The 15,328-nt window shown below is 44.1% G+C and overlaps 1 protein-coding gene across 1 annotated transcript in view; it reads right to left on the minus strand.

Annotated features, from left to right (window-relative positions):
* Positions 1–33: 33 nt before the first annotated feature.
* The window catches only part of ift88 (intraflagellar transport 88 homolog), a 72,441-nt gene continuing 57,146 nt past the window's right edge, over positions 34–15,328 (minus strand). Inside the window, exons 20-26 of the mRNA XM_055636983.1 lie at positions 14,761–14,876; positions 14,283–14,335; positions 11,897–11,962; positions 8,800–8,906; positions 7,185–7,245; positions 2,839–2,952; positions 34–424 (exon numbers count right to left, since the gene is read on the minus strand). Of these exons, the coding sequence (XP_055492958.1) occupies positions 303–424; positions 2,839–2,952; positions 7,185–7,245; positions 8,800–8,906; positions 11,897–11,962; positions 14,283–14,335; positions 14,761–14,876 (639 nt within the window). The 3' untranslated portion in view covers positions 34–302. The remainder of the gene's footprint in view (positions 425–2,838; positions 2,953–7,184; positions 7,246–8,799; positions 8,907–11,896; positions 11,963–14,282; positions 14,336–14,760; positions 14,877–15,328) is intronic.

Below are 15,328 nucleotides of genomic sequence, written 5' to 3' on the forward strand. Positions count from 1 at the left end.
TGCTGTTATAAGAAACAAATGTTCGTGTCTCAATCATAAATACTTTAATATCTAAAATTGAATTATTTGATAAGTATACCATAGTAATAATTAAATACAATAATGACAATTATAGATTTTTCAATCTTTAAATACACTGCTTTAACATTACAAAATTTTACAAATCTGAAGTATCAAATATACACATGTACATTTTTAGTTAACTATTCCAAATGCAGTAAAAACCACAGATTAAGCAAATTAAAGGAAATAACTCATATAATATCTGAATATATTTGTTTTCTATATGAAGACTGTAGCCATTACTCTGGTAACAAATCATCTCCTAGTTCTTCATCTGCAAACTCATCTTCTTCAACGCGTTTTCGAGCTGCAGTTTTGGGCCGTTCAATTTGTGGTCCAAGTGGATCCACGTATGATGCATCTATTATTACAGAAAGCAATTAAAATGTGGAAGGAGCACATTTTGTTTTCTTATGGTAATAATATTGGTCAATTGTTCCAGACATGGATTGGAATGGCAGATTCAGTAAATAATGTAAGATTTTAATTAATGTCACACTTTGGTTTCAGAGTTAAACTCAAAATTGAGAAACCATATATTTAAGTGGAACCCACAGATTTGAACACTACTAATAAATGAAATAATGTATTAAACATCATGGGAATTGTGACAATTCTACCAACTAATTTAAAAGGAGTTGTTAATGGGCATGTGCAAGAGATTAAGTTGCATGGTTATGGGAGGTTAATAGGAATAATTTGATTGTTTTGCGTTGAGCCATCATGGACTTGATAGCTACATCATGCAGTAAGAAATATGAGTGTACATATAGTCTGCTACAACATAACACGTGATGAATTAGGCAACACAATTTGCATTAGGCTGACCGAATTGGTTATAATGTCATTTCAATTGGAAGCTAGAGATCCTCAAGTTACTTTGGAAATGTACAAGTAGGGGGAAAAAGCCATCATTTCGGGGACAAAAAATCTTGTTTGCATATAACCTTCCCTAATCAGATAAATTTGTTCAGATTGATAAGATTGTTACTAATAAGTAACAAAAACGTAATGCTATTGAAAATAACTTTAGTTTTGAAAACCCAATGGTAAAAAAATTACTATGTTACTGATAGTCTGAAACCCTCTAGCCCTTAACTCCATTGACACAGATGGTGCTATAACATGATTTTCTTAACATCAGGTTTCTTAGGAACACAACTATAGTGTTATAGCAGAATTACCTGTATATTAGAAGATGTAGGTGATGTGGTCTTTCAAGTCTGTTCAACAATAATTCAGTAAGGTCATGACTGATTATACGGCACGAGTCCATTTGGCTGTCTGACCAGCTCAATAACCCCCAAATTATTCATGTTAACATTGAATGTTCAACAGCTGAGCATCCACAAAGGTAGAGAGCTCTCTAAAGAAGTTTCTCCAACATGATCGGCAAACTTATTTTATTGAGCTTGCCATTCTAGACTACCCAACTACAGGAAGTTGCCTTTGTCATCTACCTCATTAAATCCTTAGAATATGTCTTAAAAATGAGATTCTCTTGCATGCTCTAAACTTGTGTGTCCAAGTCAGTCTCCTTTAATCAGTTGATAGGGCAGCTATTATCCCAGGAGTCTCATGAATCAACACGGTGCTGACTGCAAGGAAAAAGTATATCTCTCCTGAAGTGTAGAAACCAACACTACTCCGGACCCCGCAGTCTCTTGTTCATCACCATTCCTTAGCGCCCTACCATTTACTGTATAAGTTCTGTCACTATTTGACTTCCTGAAATGCATCATGCACTTGGGATTTTATTTCAAAGTCTCGGGACGAGACTAGGTGAAGAGCCCGCATGTGCATCAATACGACGACGCATTGCACGAGATTCGGATGGGGAAATAGACATTGGGATTTCCCTGTGATACATCATTAAAGTCGGAAGGTAAGTTTCACAGGAACTGTTGTTTTCGACGCTGGTTTAGGTCCCAAAAATGGAGAAGCCTAAGACCAAGGGCAAACGTGCAGCTGAAAAGTCAGCAGCAGATAACGGATAACGGCAACGGGAGAGGTCGGTGGCCGTCGGTATCAAACTCGTAGATGCTGGCAGGCAAGCCTGCACAGCAACCTCTGCAAAAGCTCCGAAAGGGAGCAGTTTGTCGACCCCGAGTTCGGGGAAAACGGCAAAAAATGTCCAAAAGGATAATACTCAGCAGGAAGGAACTGCCTCAACATCCATTGAGGATGTCATTTGTCGGCTCTCAAAACTGGGAAACCTGATTGAGAGGCTGGTCGAAGGGAACGCACACAGGCGACCGATACAGGTAGTTCCAGCCAGGTGTCTGCGGCGGCAATACCTGGTCCAGGTATTTATATTATACTAGACCAAGTGCAGACCCGTTGGGTCTGGTCCCCGAACGTCCTTCAGACCCCCGAGTACTGGGATGGGGGGGGGGGGGGGGGGGGGGGGGGGGGGGGGGGGAAGGGTGGGGTGTGAGCCTGCGGGGCCAGGCGTACGCCGTCAAGACGCTGCGTACGAGGTCGAGACGCTGTGTACGCCGTCAATGTGCCTGCAGGCCGACAGGCCGTTAACTCGCCGGCTCTGTCACGCTGGCTCAAGCCAAAGATCGGCTGTTCCCCCGCTGCTTTTCCGAGCACGGCGAAAAGCAGCAGGGGAAGAGCCGATCTTTGGCTTGAGCCAGCGCGAGAGTGCCGGGCCGGGGGGGGGGGGGGGGGGGAGGGGGGGAGCGCCGGGCGGCTGCAGCGAAAAACTGCAAGACGGTTTTCTCCATCATTTGGACCCTACCATATAAAGGAAAATAGACATGTACTTGCCTATATCCTTATTGGGGCTGGTTTCATAAGGATCATTAACTCCAGGCAGCATCTTCAACTTGGAACTCATCCTTTCTCCTTTGGCACTGCTGACATGGCAATTTTGTCCATTTTCTGAAAAATGCAGGGAAAGTCAAAGATACAAATGCATTTATAAAATGTGAACAATCACAACTGGTGCAGGCAGCAGGGTGCATGTAACAACTTCATCAGTGCCTGGAAACTACCTTTAAAATTAGTTGGAGCAAATTAGAATATAACAAAAAGTTAAGTAAGCAAACAGAAGTCATGCTATTCATTTAAAAAATAAATAAATCCTAATTTGCAATATATTTGAGAATTCCAAAAACATCTCTAGACCATGTATGCACTCAATCCTTTAGAATATCTACTCCTGTGTCATATGGGGAATTAGGGGTTTGCTTCTCAACATAAATATTAGAACAAAATAATGATCAATTTTCAGCATAATTTATAAATAAACAAAGTCAATTAAATTTTTAAGTAGAGAGTGATAAAAATTACATTATTTTCACGGTTATTTTTGGCACAGTTATGTGTGCTGAATGGACATTCACCTCTCAACATAAAAGTACTTTAGTAACCATCCACATCTTCTATCTATCTATCTATTAATATATAAAACTCAAATCCATCCGCCATCCGACCGCCTGCAGTACGGATCCCTTCCTGCCTTTCGATTCGTTCCCGCCGTGCGATGTCACAATGCCCGACGCTCGCGGACGTCCAATCGGAATGGATCCATTTGCATGTACGGCTTCCGGCCGCGTTTCTTCCTTTGATTCTCCGCAACTCCGAAACCGGACGCAGAATCGCTGACGTCTTTTCCATTTCGGTAGAGATTTCGCTTTTCTTTCTAAGTATCCGCTCCTCATTACATTTCGTCGTGTTTAGGTACACTTTTTTTAATCAAATCCTTCACCCCCCCCCACCACAATATTTCAAAAATAAACTGGTTTCTCACCCACACAAGCAGCACCAGCCGCAGCCCCCTGTGAACGTTCCATCGTGTGATGTCACAATGCCCGATGCTCACAGATGTCCAATCGGAATGGATTCATTTACATATGCCTTTGCAGGAGCCACAGCCCCGGTGAACGTTCCATCGTGTGATGTCACAATGCCCAATGCTCAAATACATTGTTGCCATAGAGAACGCTCAGCGATTATTCAAATTCTTCACTAACTGTCATTCTGACTTTGAGAAGAACATTTTTCACACAGAGAGTGGTGAATCTCTGGAACTCTCTGCCACAGAAGGTAGTTGAGGCCAGTTCATTGGCTATATTTAAGAGGAAGTTAGATGCGGCCCTTGTGGCTAAAGGGATCAGGGGGTATGGAGAGAAGGCAGGTACGGGATACTGAGTTGGATGATCAGCCGTGATCATATTGAATGGCGGTGCAGACTCGAAGGGCCGAATGGCCTACTCCTGCACTTAATTTCTATGTTTCTATGTGTCCCTCTCCTCACCCCTCTCCCTCTGCCACCCATCTCTCTCTCCCCCACCCCCTTCCCTCTCTACCCCACCCTCTTCCCCTACCACTCTGTCCCTCTTCCACCAGTCTCTCTACCCCTTCCTCCCCACTCTCCCACTTCTCTCCTCTTACATGGTAAATGGTAGGGAATTACATGGTAAATGGTAGGGAATTGAAGAATGCAGGTGAACAGAGGGATCTGGGAATAACTGTGGACAGTTCCCTGAAAGTGGAATCTCATGTAGATAGGGTGGTAAAGAAAGCTTTTGGTGTGCTGGCCTTTATAAATCAGAGCATTGAGTATAGAAGTTGGGATGTAATGTTAAAATTGTACAAGGCATTGGTGAGGACAATTCTGGAGTATGGTGTACAATTTTGGTCGCCTAATTATAGGAAGGATGTCAACAAAATAGAGAGAGTGCAGAGGAGATTTACTAGAATGTTGCCTGGGTTTCAGCAACTAAGTTACAGAGAAAGGTTGAACAAGTTAGGGCTTTATTCTTTGGAGCGCAGAAGGTTAAGGGGGGACTTGATAGAGGTTTTTTAAAATGATGAGAGGGATAGACAGAGTTGACGTGGATAAGCTTTTCCCACTGAGAGTAGGGAAGATTCAAACAAGGGGACATGACATGAGAATTAAGGGACAGAAGTTTAGGTGTAACATGAGGGGGAACTTCTTTACTCAGAGAGTGGTGGCTGTGTGGAATGAGCTTCCAGTGAAGGTGGTGGAGGCAGGTTCGTTTTTATAATTTAAAAATAAATTGGATAGTTATATGGACGGGAAAGGAATGGAAGGTTATGGTCTGAGTGCAGGTATATGGGGCTAGGGGAGAATACGTGTTCGGCACGGACTAGAAGGGTCGAGATGGCCTGTTTCTGTGCTGTAATTGTTATATGGTTATATGGTTAAGGTTCACCAGACTGTTCCTGGGATGTCAGGACTTTCATATGAAGAAAAGACTGGATAGACTCGGCTTGTACTCGCTAGATTTTAGAAGATTGAGGGAGGATCTTATAGAAACTCCTGATTACATTTTGTCGTATTTATGTAGACATTTTTAATCAAATCCTTCTCCCCCCCCCCCCCCCCCCCCCCCAATATTTTCAAAAAAGAGAGTGGTGAATCTCTGGAATTCTCTGCCACAGAAGGTAGTTGAGGCCAGTTCATTGGCTAGATTTAAGAGGGAGTTAGATGTGACCCTTGTGGCTAAAGGGATCAGGGGGTATGGAGAGAAGGCAGGTACAGGTTACTGAGTTGGATGATCAGCCATGATCATATTGAATGGTGGTGCAGGCTCAAAGGGCCGAATGGCCTACTACTGCACTTAATTTCTATGTTTCCCTCTCCTCACCCCTCTCCCTCTCTCCCACCCATCCCACTCTCCCCCCCCCCCCCCTTCCCTCTCTACCCCACCCCTTCCCTCTCTCCACCCACCCCCTTCCTCCTACCCCTCTGTCCCTCTTCCATCACTCCCCCTACCCCTCTCCTCCCTCCCTCCCCACTCTTCCATGTCTCCCCCTTCCCCCCTCCACTCTCCCTCCCCACTCTTTCCCCTCTCTCTCCCCCCCACCCCCTCTCCCACTCCCTCCCTCCTCCCCTCCCTCCACATCCCCCTCCCCCACATCTCTCTCCCCCCATCCCCCCTCTCTCACCCCCTACCCCGCTCTCCTTTCCTTCCCAAATCTGTCCCGTTTCCTCCTCCTCCTCTCCCCCCCCCTCCCCCCACCTGTGAGTTTGGGCGGTGGTTAATATGAGTGCACCCCCCCCCCCCCCCCCCCCCCCCCCCCCCCCCCGCAAACGCTGTTGGGGAAACAGACCCAACAGGTCTGCACTTGGTCTAGTATATATATAAAAGTCTGTGGCTGCCGCCTGCCGTCCGGCTGCCAGCTGCCTTTCTTCCTTTTGATTCGCTGCTCCTTCCTGTCAGCTTCCAACACACTTCGAAACAAAGTTGCAAGACAGGAACACTGAACTTTTCACTGCTGCAGCGGGAGGTGCAATTGAGGGAGGCAGGGGAGTGCTGGAAACTTACATTTGGCAACGGCTTCAGTTCCATTGGAGGAGACGGGTGCATGGTGGAATATTGGGTTGGGGGAATCACACCATTGGGGGAGCAGACCCAACGGGTCTGCATTTGGTCTAGTATATTAATAAATGTCATGTAATAAGATAATTTACATTTTCACAACATTTTCTTCTCTAAACTTGCTACAGACCTCCAATATCCCTCAATCTTCAGGTATTGATTTACGATCTCAGGATCCAGATTGTGTGGTTGTTGAACCTGTCGCTCATATACATCCTCAAAATGGAAACTTAATTTGTTTTTTTATGAAAGTGTGTATGTTCTTTAGAAGATATTCCAGGAATATTGCTGGATTTGAAGAAAATCGGACTCGAGAAGATCATATTATACAACCATAGTAACTAGAATTTTCAAATAAACAAACAAGGTACATGGCTTGTAAAGGAAATTACTCTTATAGAAGAACAGTGGGTGAAAAAAGGTTATGTTATAGCACTGTCCAACTTATTCCTGGGCACAAGGTAAAATCAAGGCAAGGATAATACAAGGTAAAAAATACTGACATGGATAAACAGCCATGATCACGTCGAATGGTGGAGCAAGGCCCAATCCTACTACTATTTTCCATGCTTCTTTGTTTTTGTTAGATATGGTACTACCCTGCTTACACAAGAAAAATACTGTCTAGTGTATGGTAGATCTACTTTTTTGCTTAAGTCAGAAGGAAATAAATTCCTTCACCACATGGATTTAAAAGATGAAAGAACATTCATACAATCTAAATTATTCAATTTCAATGGAAAAATAATCTGTTACACCTACCACTCCCAGCGCTGCCCTCTCTGCGCCCACGAGCACTGCCATCTCTGCCAGATTTCACACGCTGATGTAAAAATAGAATCACAGGCAAACAGTTTTAACTATTCTACAAATGCAGAGATTCCAAAATATTGACAAGGACATCAGCATCATGTATTACATTCACTAGCATAAGCAAAACCAGAACACAAAGCTGGAATATCAAGCTAACTGAATTGTTAGCAATTATCGTCTTGGAAATAAAAAAGCATATAGGAAAGACAAGCTGGGAATTGATATTGTGAAGTTCTGTATTTAAATATATTCCTTTGAATCCTTAGAGGTTCCTTAGAGGTCTTTAAAATGATGAGAGGGATAGACAGAGTTGACGTGGATAAGCTTTTCCCACTGAGAGGAGGGAAGATGCAAACAAGGGGACATCACGTGAGAATTAAGGGACAGAAGTTTAGGGGTAACATGAGGGGGAACCTCTTTACTCAGAGAGTGGTAGCTGTGTGGAATGAGCTTCCAGTGAAGGTGGTGGAGGCAGGTTCGTTTTTATCATTTAAAAATAAATTGGATAGTTATATGGATGAGAAAGGAATGGAGGGTCTGAGCGCAGGTCGCAGGTCATAGGGACTGTTCGGCATGGACCAGAAGGGTCGAGATGGCCTGTTTCCGTGCTGTAATGGTTATATGGTTTGAATGACAAAAACACGCCAGAGAGATTGAATTGTAGAGTTTAATAATAATAATAATAAATGTTATTTAATGGGCGCCTTTCGGACATCTCAAGGACACCTTACATAGATTAATCGGAATAAAAACATATAATCGGAATTAAATAAGTAATAAAGACCACACAGAGACACAAATTAAAAACAGAATTCAATCCAAAAACAGAAAATCAAAAACACAATGTGAAGAGAGAGCAGCGGCAGCCAAAGCGCGCCAGCGTCCACTCTCTCTTCACGGCAGCCATCTAGGACACAGACTTACAGGATTACAATTAGACAAAAAAAAACATCCCACTACAGTGGATACCACTGTACAGTGGATACCACTGTGGGGGAAGGCACAATGTCCAGTCCCCAAAGCTTAGAGCTTTGGTAGGTGAAAGCACTGGGGGGGATTGTCGGGGAGGGGTGGGGTGGTTGGGGGGAGGGATATGGGGGCGGGAGGGGGCGGTGTGGACAGGGGAGGGGGAGAGTGCTCGGAGAAAAGGCAGGGGAAGAGCCATGGGGGAGAAGGGGGTATCACGGGGGAGGGGGACAGGAGCCAGCAAGGGGGACCATAGAGGAAGGGGCTGCACCTGGCAGTGCGATGGGGACTCACAGCGGGCACTGGTCGTTGCTCGTTCTCCTCCACCGGGATCAGAGTCTCCTCTTTCCATTTGGCGACATTTACACTGTCTGCCTCTATGATTTATGTGAAAAACAATATCACACTAATTCAAGAAAGAGTTTTCCGATCTTGGATGAAGTAAAATGACTAACTAGTGAAATATTGCATTGGATTAATACTGTTGCACACATTGAATTACTTTGTATTAATACATGTAGAATGGGTTTGATATTTGACCCATTCATTTGACCCATTGGTTAAATGAGATTCTACATGAAATATTGTCCTTACTCACTTGTTCTCTTATTTCCTTCTGTTTTTCAATTTTTTTCAGTCTTGTGGCATATTCCTGAACCTCCTTGAGCCCCATATCTGTGCAAAGGCGAACTAGAAAGCGCAAACCTAAACAAAGGATTAGATAAGAAATGGAACAGACCAAAAAATAAATTATCAAAAGAGCAGAATATCTTAAATTAATAGGCTTTCCCTTGAGAACCCATATTCTTAGAGGTAACCATGGAAATAGTGGATGCAGTGGTTATCTCCAAAATTATGTAAATTTTAGAACATATCTTGCAGATTGGTGGATTGCTAATGCAGTCCCATTATTTAAAAAGTAGGTGGAGAAGAGTGATCTAGTTAACTCAATATTGGTAGTAGGATTCTTCTCGTCTATTATCCTTTATAAGGATAGTGAGGATTGTTAGAAAATATCAGATTAGATAACGTCAGCATAGATTTAAGAACGGAAAATAGTGCTCGATAAACCTACTAGAGATTTTCAAGACGTGACTTGTCAAACAGAAAAGGGAGAGCCAGTAGATTCGCAGAAGCCTTTTGAGAGAGTCTGCATTAAAGGTTAATGTGCAAATTAAAGCAAACAGGGTTCAGTAAGTAAGTTTATTGGCCAAGTATTCACATACAAGGAATTTGCCTTGGTGCTCCTCCCACAAGTAACAACATGACATACAGTACAGTTACGAATGACTCATAAAACACTAAACATTAATAATAATAAAACATTAATGATAAAACACCATTGATCAAGCATGTGAACCAACAAAATACCAGATCAAAGGGAGGCTACAGATTTTTTGGCTGTTGAGTAGAGCAAATACTCGTGGATAAAAACTGTTTTTATGTTTGGCTGTGGCAGCTTTGACAGTCCGGAGTCGCCTTCCAGAGGGACATGATTCAAAGAGTTTGTGGCCAGGGTGAGAGGGGTCAGAGATGATCTTGCCCGCTCGCTTCCTGGCCCTTGCAGTGTACAGTTCATCAATGGAGAGAAGGTTGCAGCCAATAATCTTTTCTGCTGATCGGACGATTCGCTGCAGCCTCCAGGTGTCGTGCTTGGTAGCTGAGCCAAACCAGATCATGATGGAGAAGGTGAGAACAGACTCTACGATGGCCGTGTAGAATTGGACCATCATTGCCTGTGGCAGATTGTGCTTCCTCAGCTGCCGCAGGAAGTACATCCTCTGTTGTGCCTTTTTGACTGTGGAGTCGATGGTGGCCCACCACTTAAGGTCCTTGGAGATGATGGTTCCCAGGAACTTAAACAACTCCACAGATGTGACTGTGGCATTGTTGATGGTGAGTGGGGTGAGGGGAGGGGGAGCTCTCCTAAAGTCTACAATCAATTCCACTGTCTTAAGAGCATTGAGCTCCAGGTTGTTGCTACGGCACCAGGACGCCAGCTGTGACACTTCCTGTCTGTAGGCAGATTCCTCCCCATCCTGGATCAGTCCAATCAGGGTTGTGTCGTCCACAAACTTGAGAAGCTTGACAGAGGTGGCTGTGGAGGTGCAGTCGTTGGTGTAGAGAGAGTAGAGGAGAGGAGAGAGTACGCAGCCTTGCGGTGCTCCTATGCTGAGTGTTTGCGGGTCCGAGATGTGCTTTCCCAGCCTCACATGCTGCTTCCTGTCTGTCAGGAAGTTGGTGATCCACTGACAGAGGGGTTCAGGCACAGTCAACTCGGAAAGTTTGGAGTGTAGTAGCTCTGGCACAATGGTGTTGAATGCAGAGCTAAAATCAATAAACAGGATCCTCGCATAGGTCCCCTGGCGGTCTAGGTGCTGCAGGATGAAGTGCAGGCCCAGGTTGACTGCATCATCCACAGATCTATTGGCCCGATATGCATTCTGCAGAGGGTCCAGCAGGGAGTTTGTGATATTCTTCAGCCTGGCCAGCACAAGCCTTTCGAGTGTCTTCATGACTACAGAGGTCAGTGCGACAGGCCTGTAGTCATTAAGACAAGTAATCTTTGCCTTTTTGGGTACAGGGACAATAGTGGAGATTTTGAAGCAGGCAGGGACAGTACATGTTTGCAGGGACTGGTTAAAAATGTCTGTATAAGAGTGATATACTGGCACAGACTGAAAGTTGGTTGGTAAAGGAAAACAGATGTAGGAATAAATGAGTCTTTTTCAGGATTGCAGGGAGTGATTGGTGGAGTAATGCAAGGAAATCTCTTCACAGAAGGCAATGAACGTGGAAATGCCTACCCTGGCAGTAAAAGGTAAAGGGTCTGTCCCACGAGCATTCGACTCCATGCGGCAAGCGCGGCCTAGCGTGGCCTAGCGGAGCCGGTCCCACTCCGATCGCCGGAGCCGTATGGAGTTGTGCGGAGCTGGTCCCGACATCGCGCGGGGCTCCGAAAAACTGACTGTATTCAAAAATTACGCGCGGCAACGGCCTGCCGGCCCGCAGCCGCCTCAACGCCGTACGCAGCATCTTGATGGCGTAAGCAGCATCTTGACTCCGTACATCACGCGCGAACTTCCCGCGGACTTCGCTCGAACTTCACACGACTCACTCGACCTCCGCGCGGCCCCCGCTTCCAGTTTGGTCGCGCTCGCCGCATGCAGGCGCATGCTGGTGGGACCGGCCCTGTACGGGGATCACTCGACCTCCGCGCTGCCCCCGCTTCCGGTTTGGTCGCGCTTGCCGCATGCAGGTCGCATGCTCGTGCGACAGGCCCTTAAGGCAGAGTAAATTTCAGAAGAAGATGGTCTTCTTGACATAAAGGGCATTAAAGAGTTTGGATAGAGAACCCTTTAATACCATATTTAGGATATTAAGATGAAGGATTGACTAACATTATATTGAATGGTGAAGAAGGCTCAAAGGACCAAAAGGCCTGTTCCTTTTGCTATATTATTATGTTCCATATTAAACATTAGCTAAACAGGCAGTTGGCTGAAACTGGGCATCAAAAAGTACAATTTATGTATTCATATTATGCTCTTAAAAACAATTCCATGCCATAAACTAGGCACAAGAAAACCTCCAACAAGAGAATGTCATAAATATACACATATGAAAGACTGGTCAAGATGAAAAGTCAATTTTATGACCATTAATTATTGTTTGTTTTTAATAACATCACTTACATTCAATATTTTCTGGGAACTTCCGGTGAATATCTTTGTATGTTTCCAATGCTTTTTGGTAGTTACCTATATTAACAAAATTAACAAGAATATGATTACTATTTAGATACAAATAATGTAGGAATTAATACGTTCCAAAAGATTGCAAAAAATACAATCAGCGCCATCTCGTTGGTTTTGCCCTCATGTCTGTAATTTTATTCCAGTCCTGCAGCCCTCTAAGAATTTTGTATTCCTCCAATTTCAACATTTTGTGGAGGTCAAGGAAAGAGCGTTTCACGTCGCGGGCCTGTTTCCACCAATCTTTCCACCACCATGCACAAGAGGCAAAAGAATCGCAAGACACAATTGTATGCAGATGCCGAGAAGCAGGGCCAGCCTCAAGAGGTGCGGGGCCCAATTGGGAAAATTTTTCGTAGAAAATATATAAATAAATAATCATGATTGGGTCACGTGTCATGAGTAACATGACAATTTGGGGGAGAGTTCCTTTCACAGCGTGTGGGGAATCTAGCCAGGGGTAAAGTTGCGTTGAGAAGGAGAGGGTCGGGGTTTATGCCAGTAACACTCACTCACCGCTGCCGCGGTGCTCCGGGCGCCATTGTGGCCGGGGAGAGAAGCAGCTCGCATGGCTACAAGCGGCCTCCATCACCGGACAGCGGAACCGACTGCCATCTCAGCACCTTCTGCCGGCGCACTCACCTCTGGCAGCGACTCTGGAGAAAAGACCCTTCTTTAGACTGAACTGAACTCTCGTCGGTGAGAGTATTTGTGATTGTCTGAAGAAGGGTCTCAACCAGAGCCACAACCCTCTCCCCAGAGCCCCTGCCCGTCCCGCTGAGCCACCACAGACAGGGAGTTGAAGGTAGACACAGGGGGATCCACCTTCAACTTCAGAGCCAAACAAAAAACACAGAGTGCTGGAGGAACTCAGCGGGCAAGGCAGCACCCGCGGATGGAACACATCACTTATCAGGAGCTGCCACGGGCCAGGACTCTTCCCCCCCCCCCCAACAGAAAGGAACCGCAGATGCAGCCATCACCGCAAAACGTCTAAGAATTAACTGTAGATTCTGGAAAATCGAAGGTAGACAAAAATGCTGGAGGAACTCAGCGGGTGTGAGGCAGCGTCTATGGAGCGAAGGAAATAGCCAACGTTTCGGGCCGGGTCTGAAGAAGGGTTTCGACCCAAAACGTTGCATATTCCCCCCCACACACAGACAGAGAAACACATGCAGACACACGCGCAGATAGAGAGAGAGACACACACACATAGCCACAGAAACAGACACACACACAGAAACACTGAGACATACACAGACAAAGAGTAACACACATACACAGACACACAGGCACCAATGTTAACACAGACTCAAACCTCCAACCAGGTCTGCTGTTGTACGGCACCGAACGAGTTAACACAACCCCCCCACAACTGCACCCGCTGAGTTTCTCCAGCTCTGCATCCGCTGATGCATTGTTTAACTACTTGCTAACTACCTAGGATCTTTGCTAACTACTGCCTGTTTACAAGTGTCACAGCAGCAGTTAACACATCGTTTGTTATCCATGTTCGTTTTGTAAAAAAATCCATATGGCGATTTAAAAAAAAAACTTTATTTAACATAACGAATTTGTATTTCCATATGAAATACGGAAAATTAACGCGGGGCCCCCATTGGGCGCGGGGCCCAGTTCGGAAAAATCGGTCCAATCGGCCTAGGGCCGGCCCTGCCGAGAAGTATGTTCAGCTCTGGCTGAACAATTTCTAATCTTGTGATGTGGACTCGATAAGAACATTTTGTGCATTCCCAATTTCTCTGGGTGACCATGAGTTTCCTCCCTGCACCATTCTATTTCTCATCTTTAAAGATTATCCTAGAAAGCCGTGCCCTCTGGTCAAGATTGTGGTCATCTGCCTGATATCTCACATGTAGTTTTGTGAAAACGTTTGGTTGAAAATGCTCCAGAAATTGCCTTGGACAATTCATTATGTCAAAAGTATTCTATAAATGCACTGCTGATGTTATTGTAATTTTGTAAGAGTAAGAGAAATTTGCACTGTACCGTAATACATATCCTCATAAAATATCATAATAAAACTTGAATTTCTGCAGATGGGTCACATGTGCCTTTAAATAGAGACGTTGATCATCACTATCCTTTACATTGGAAAGTGTTTTCTTTATCCATTATTTCCTCAATTTGCATTGCTTCCAAAGACCTGGGCATGTCTTATTCCAATATTGTCTTTAACACTAAACACAACCGGCATAAGGAGCATACTTGAGATTATATAATGGTTTTAAGTGATTTTATAATACATTTTGAAATTGACAAGTTTTGGATCTGGGCAATGCAACTAAATATTTGATGCTCATCTTACCGCTTCTTCTGTAACAGCTAGCCACCATTAATCGCCATTTTACTTGAGTAGGTCTGTATTAAAAATACATTGAAAGAACATTATCAAAATTTGCACACGAAACATTAATTACATTTATAAAGTTTCAATTGCAGCCATTTTCTGCTCAGTTTTAAAAACTGCTTTATATGTTAGTTCTGAAATTAACTGCATATTTCTGTCACCCATCCACAGGTCCCACCATTCCCCATTTCCCCAGTTTAGGCCTTCTTATTATACAAGAGCATTCTTTCCTGGGCCTCCAAAACTGTAAACTTCAATGTTACTGCGCAGAACTGTGCAAAAGACAGAAGAAAGGAGATTTCCTGATTGCTGATTTTCCCCACCTCCCAAAGGTTTGAATACTTTGCTGAATTTCTTGACTTGATAATCCTGGCTACAGAAATGTGATTCTGATACAAATTTATAACACAAAAAGTCAAAGAAAAATATTACTTACTGGATGAGTGCTGCCCTTTCAAAGTATTGAATAGCTTTCTCGCAAAACTGTGTGTCAATATAGTAGGCCCCAAGCCATTCAATGCCCTCAATGTTCGATGGGAAATATCTAAATGACTGACAAAAATAACAGCAAACCATGCAAAACTTAATTATAACCCCGAAAACATGGTTGATTTAAGTATATCCCATTTGCTTTAACATCAAAATTTAGACAATTTTCCCAGGGATACATAGAAACATAGAAATTATGTGCAGGAGTAGGCCATTCGGCCCTTCGAGCCTGCACCGCCATTTAATATGATCATGGCTGATCATCCAACTCAGTATCCCGTACCTGCCTTTTCTCCATACCCTCTGATCCCCTTGGCCACAAGGGCCACATCTAACTCCCTCTTAAATATAGCCAATGAACTGGCCTCAACTACCCTCTGTGGCAGAGAGTTCCAGAGATTCACCACTCTCTGTGTGAAAAAAGTTCTCCTCATCTCGGTTTTAAAACTGCATTTCATAAATTCAGATTATTATACATTTAACATTGTACTTTATTTACATGAGTGTTACACCCT

The sequence above is a fragment of the Leucoraja erinacea genome, chromosome 6 (assembly GCF_028641065.1).
Source record: "Leucoraja erinacea ecotype New England chromosome 6, Leri_hhj_1, whole genome shotgun sequence".
Classification (NCBI taxonomy): Eukaryota; Metazoa; Chordata; class Chondrichthyes; order Rajiformes; family Rajidae; genus Leucoraja; species Leucoraja erinaceus.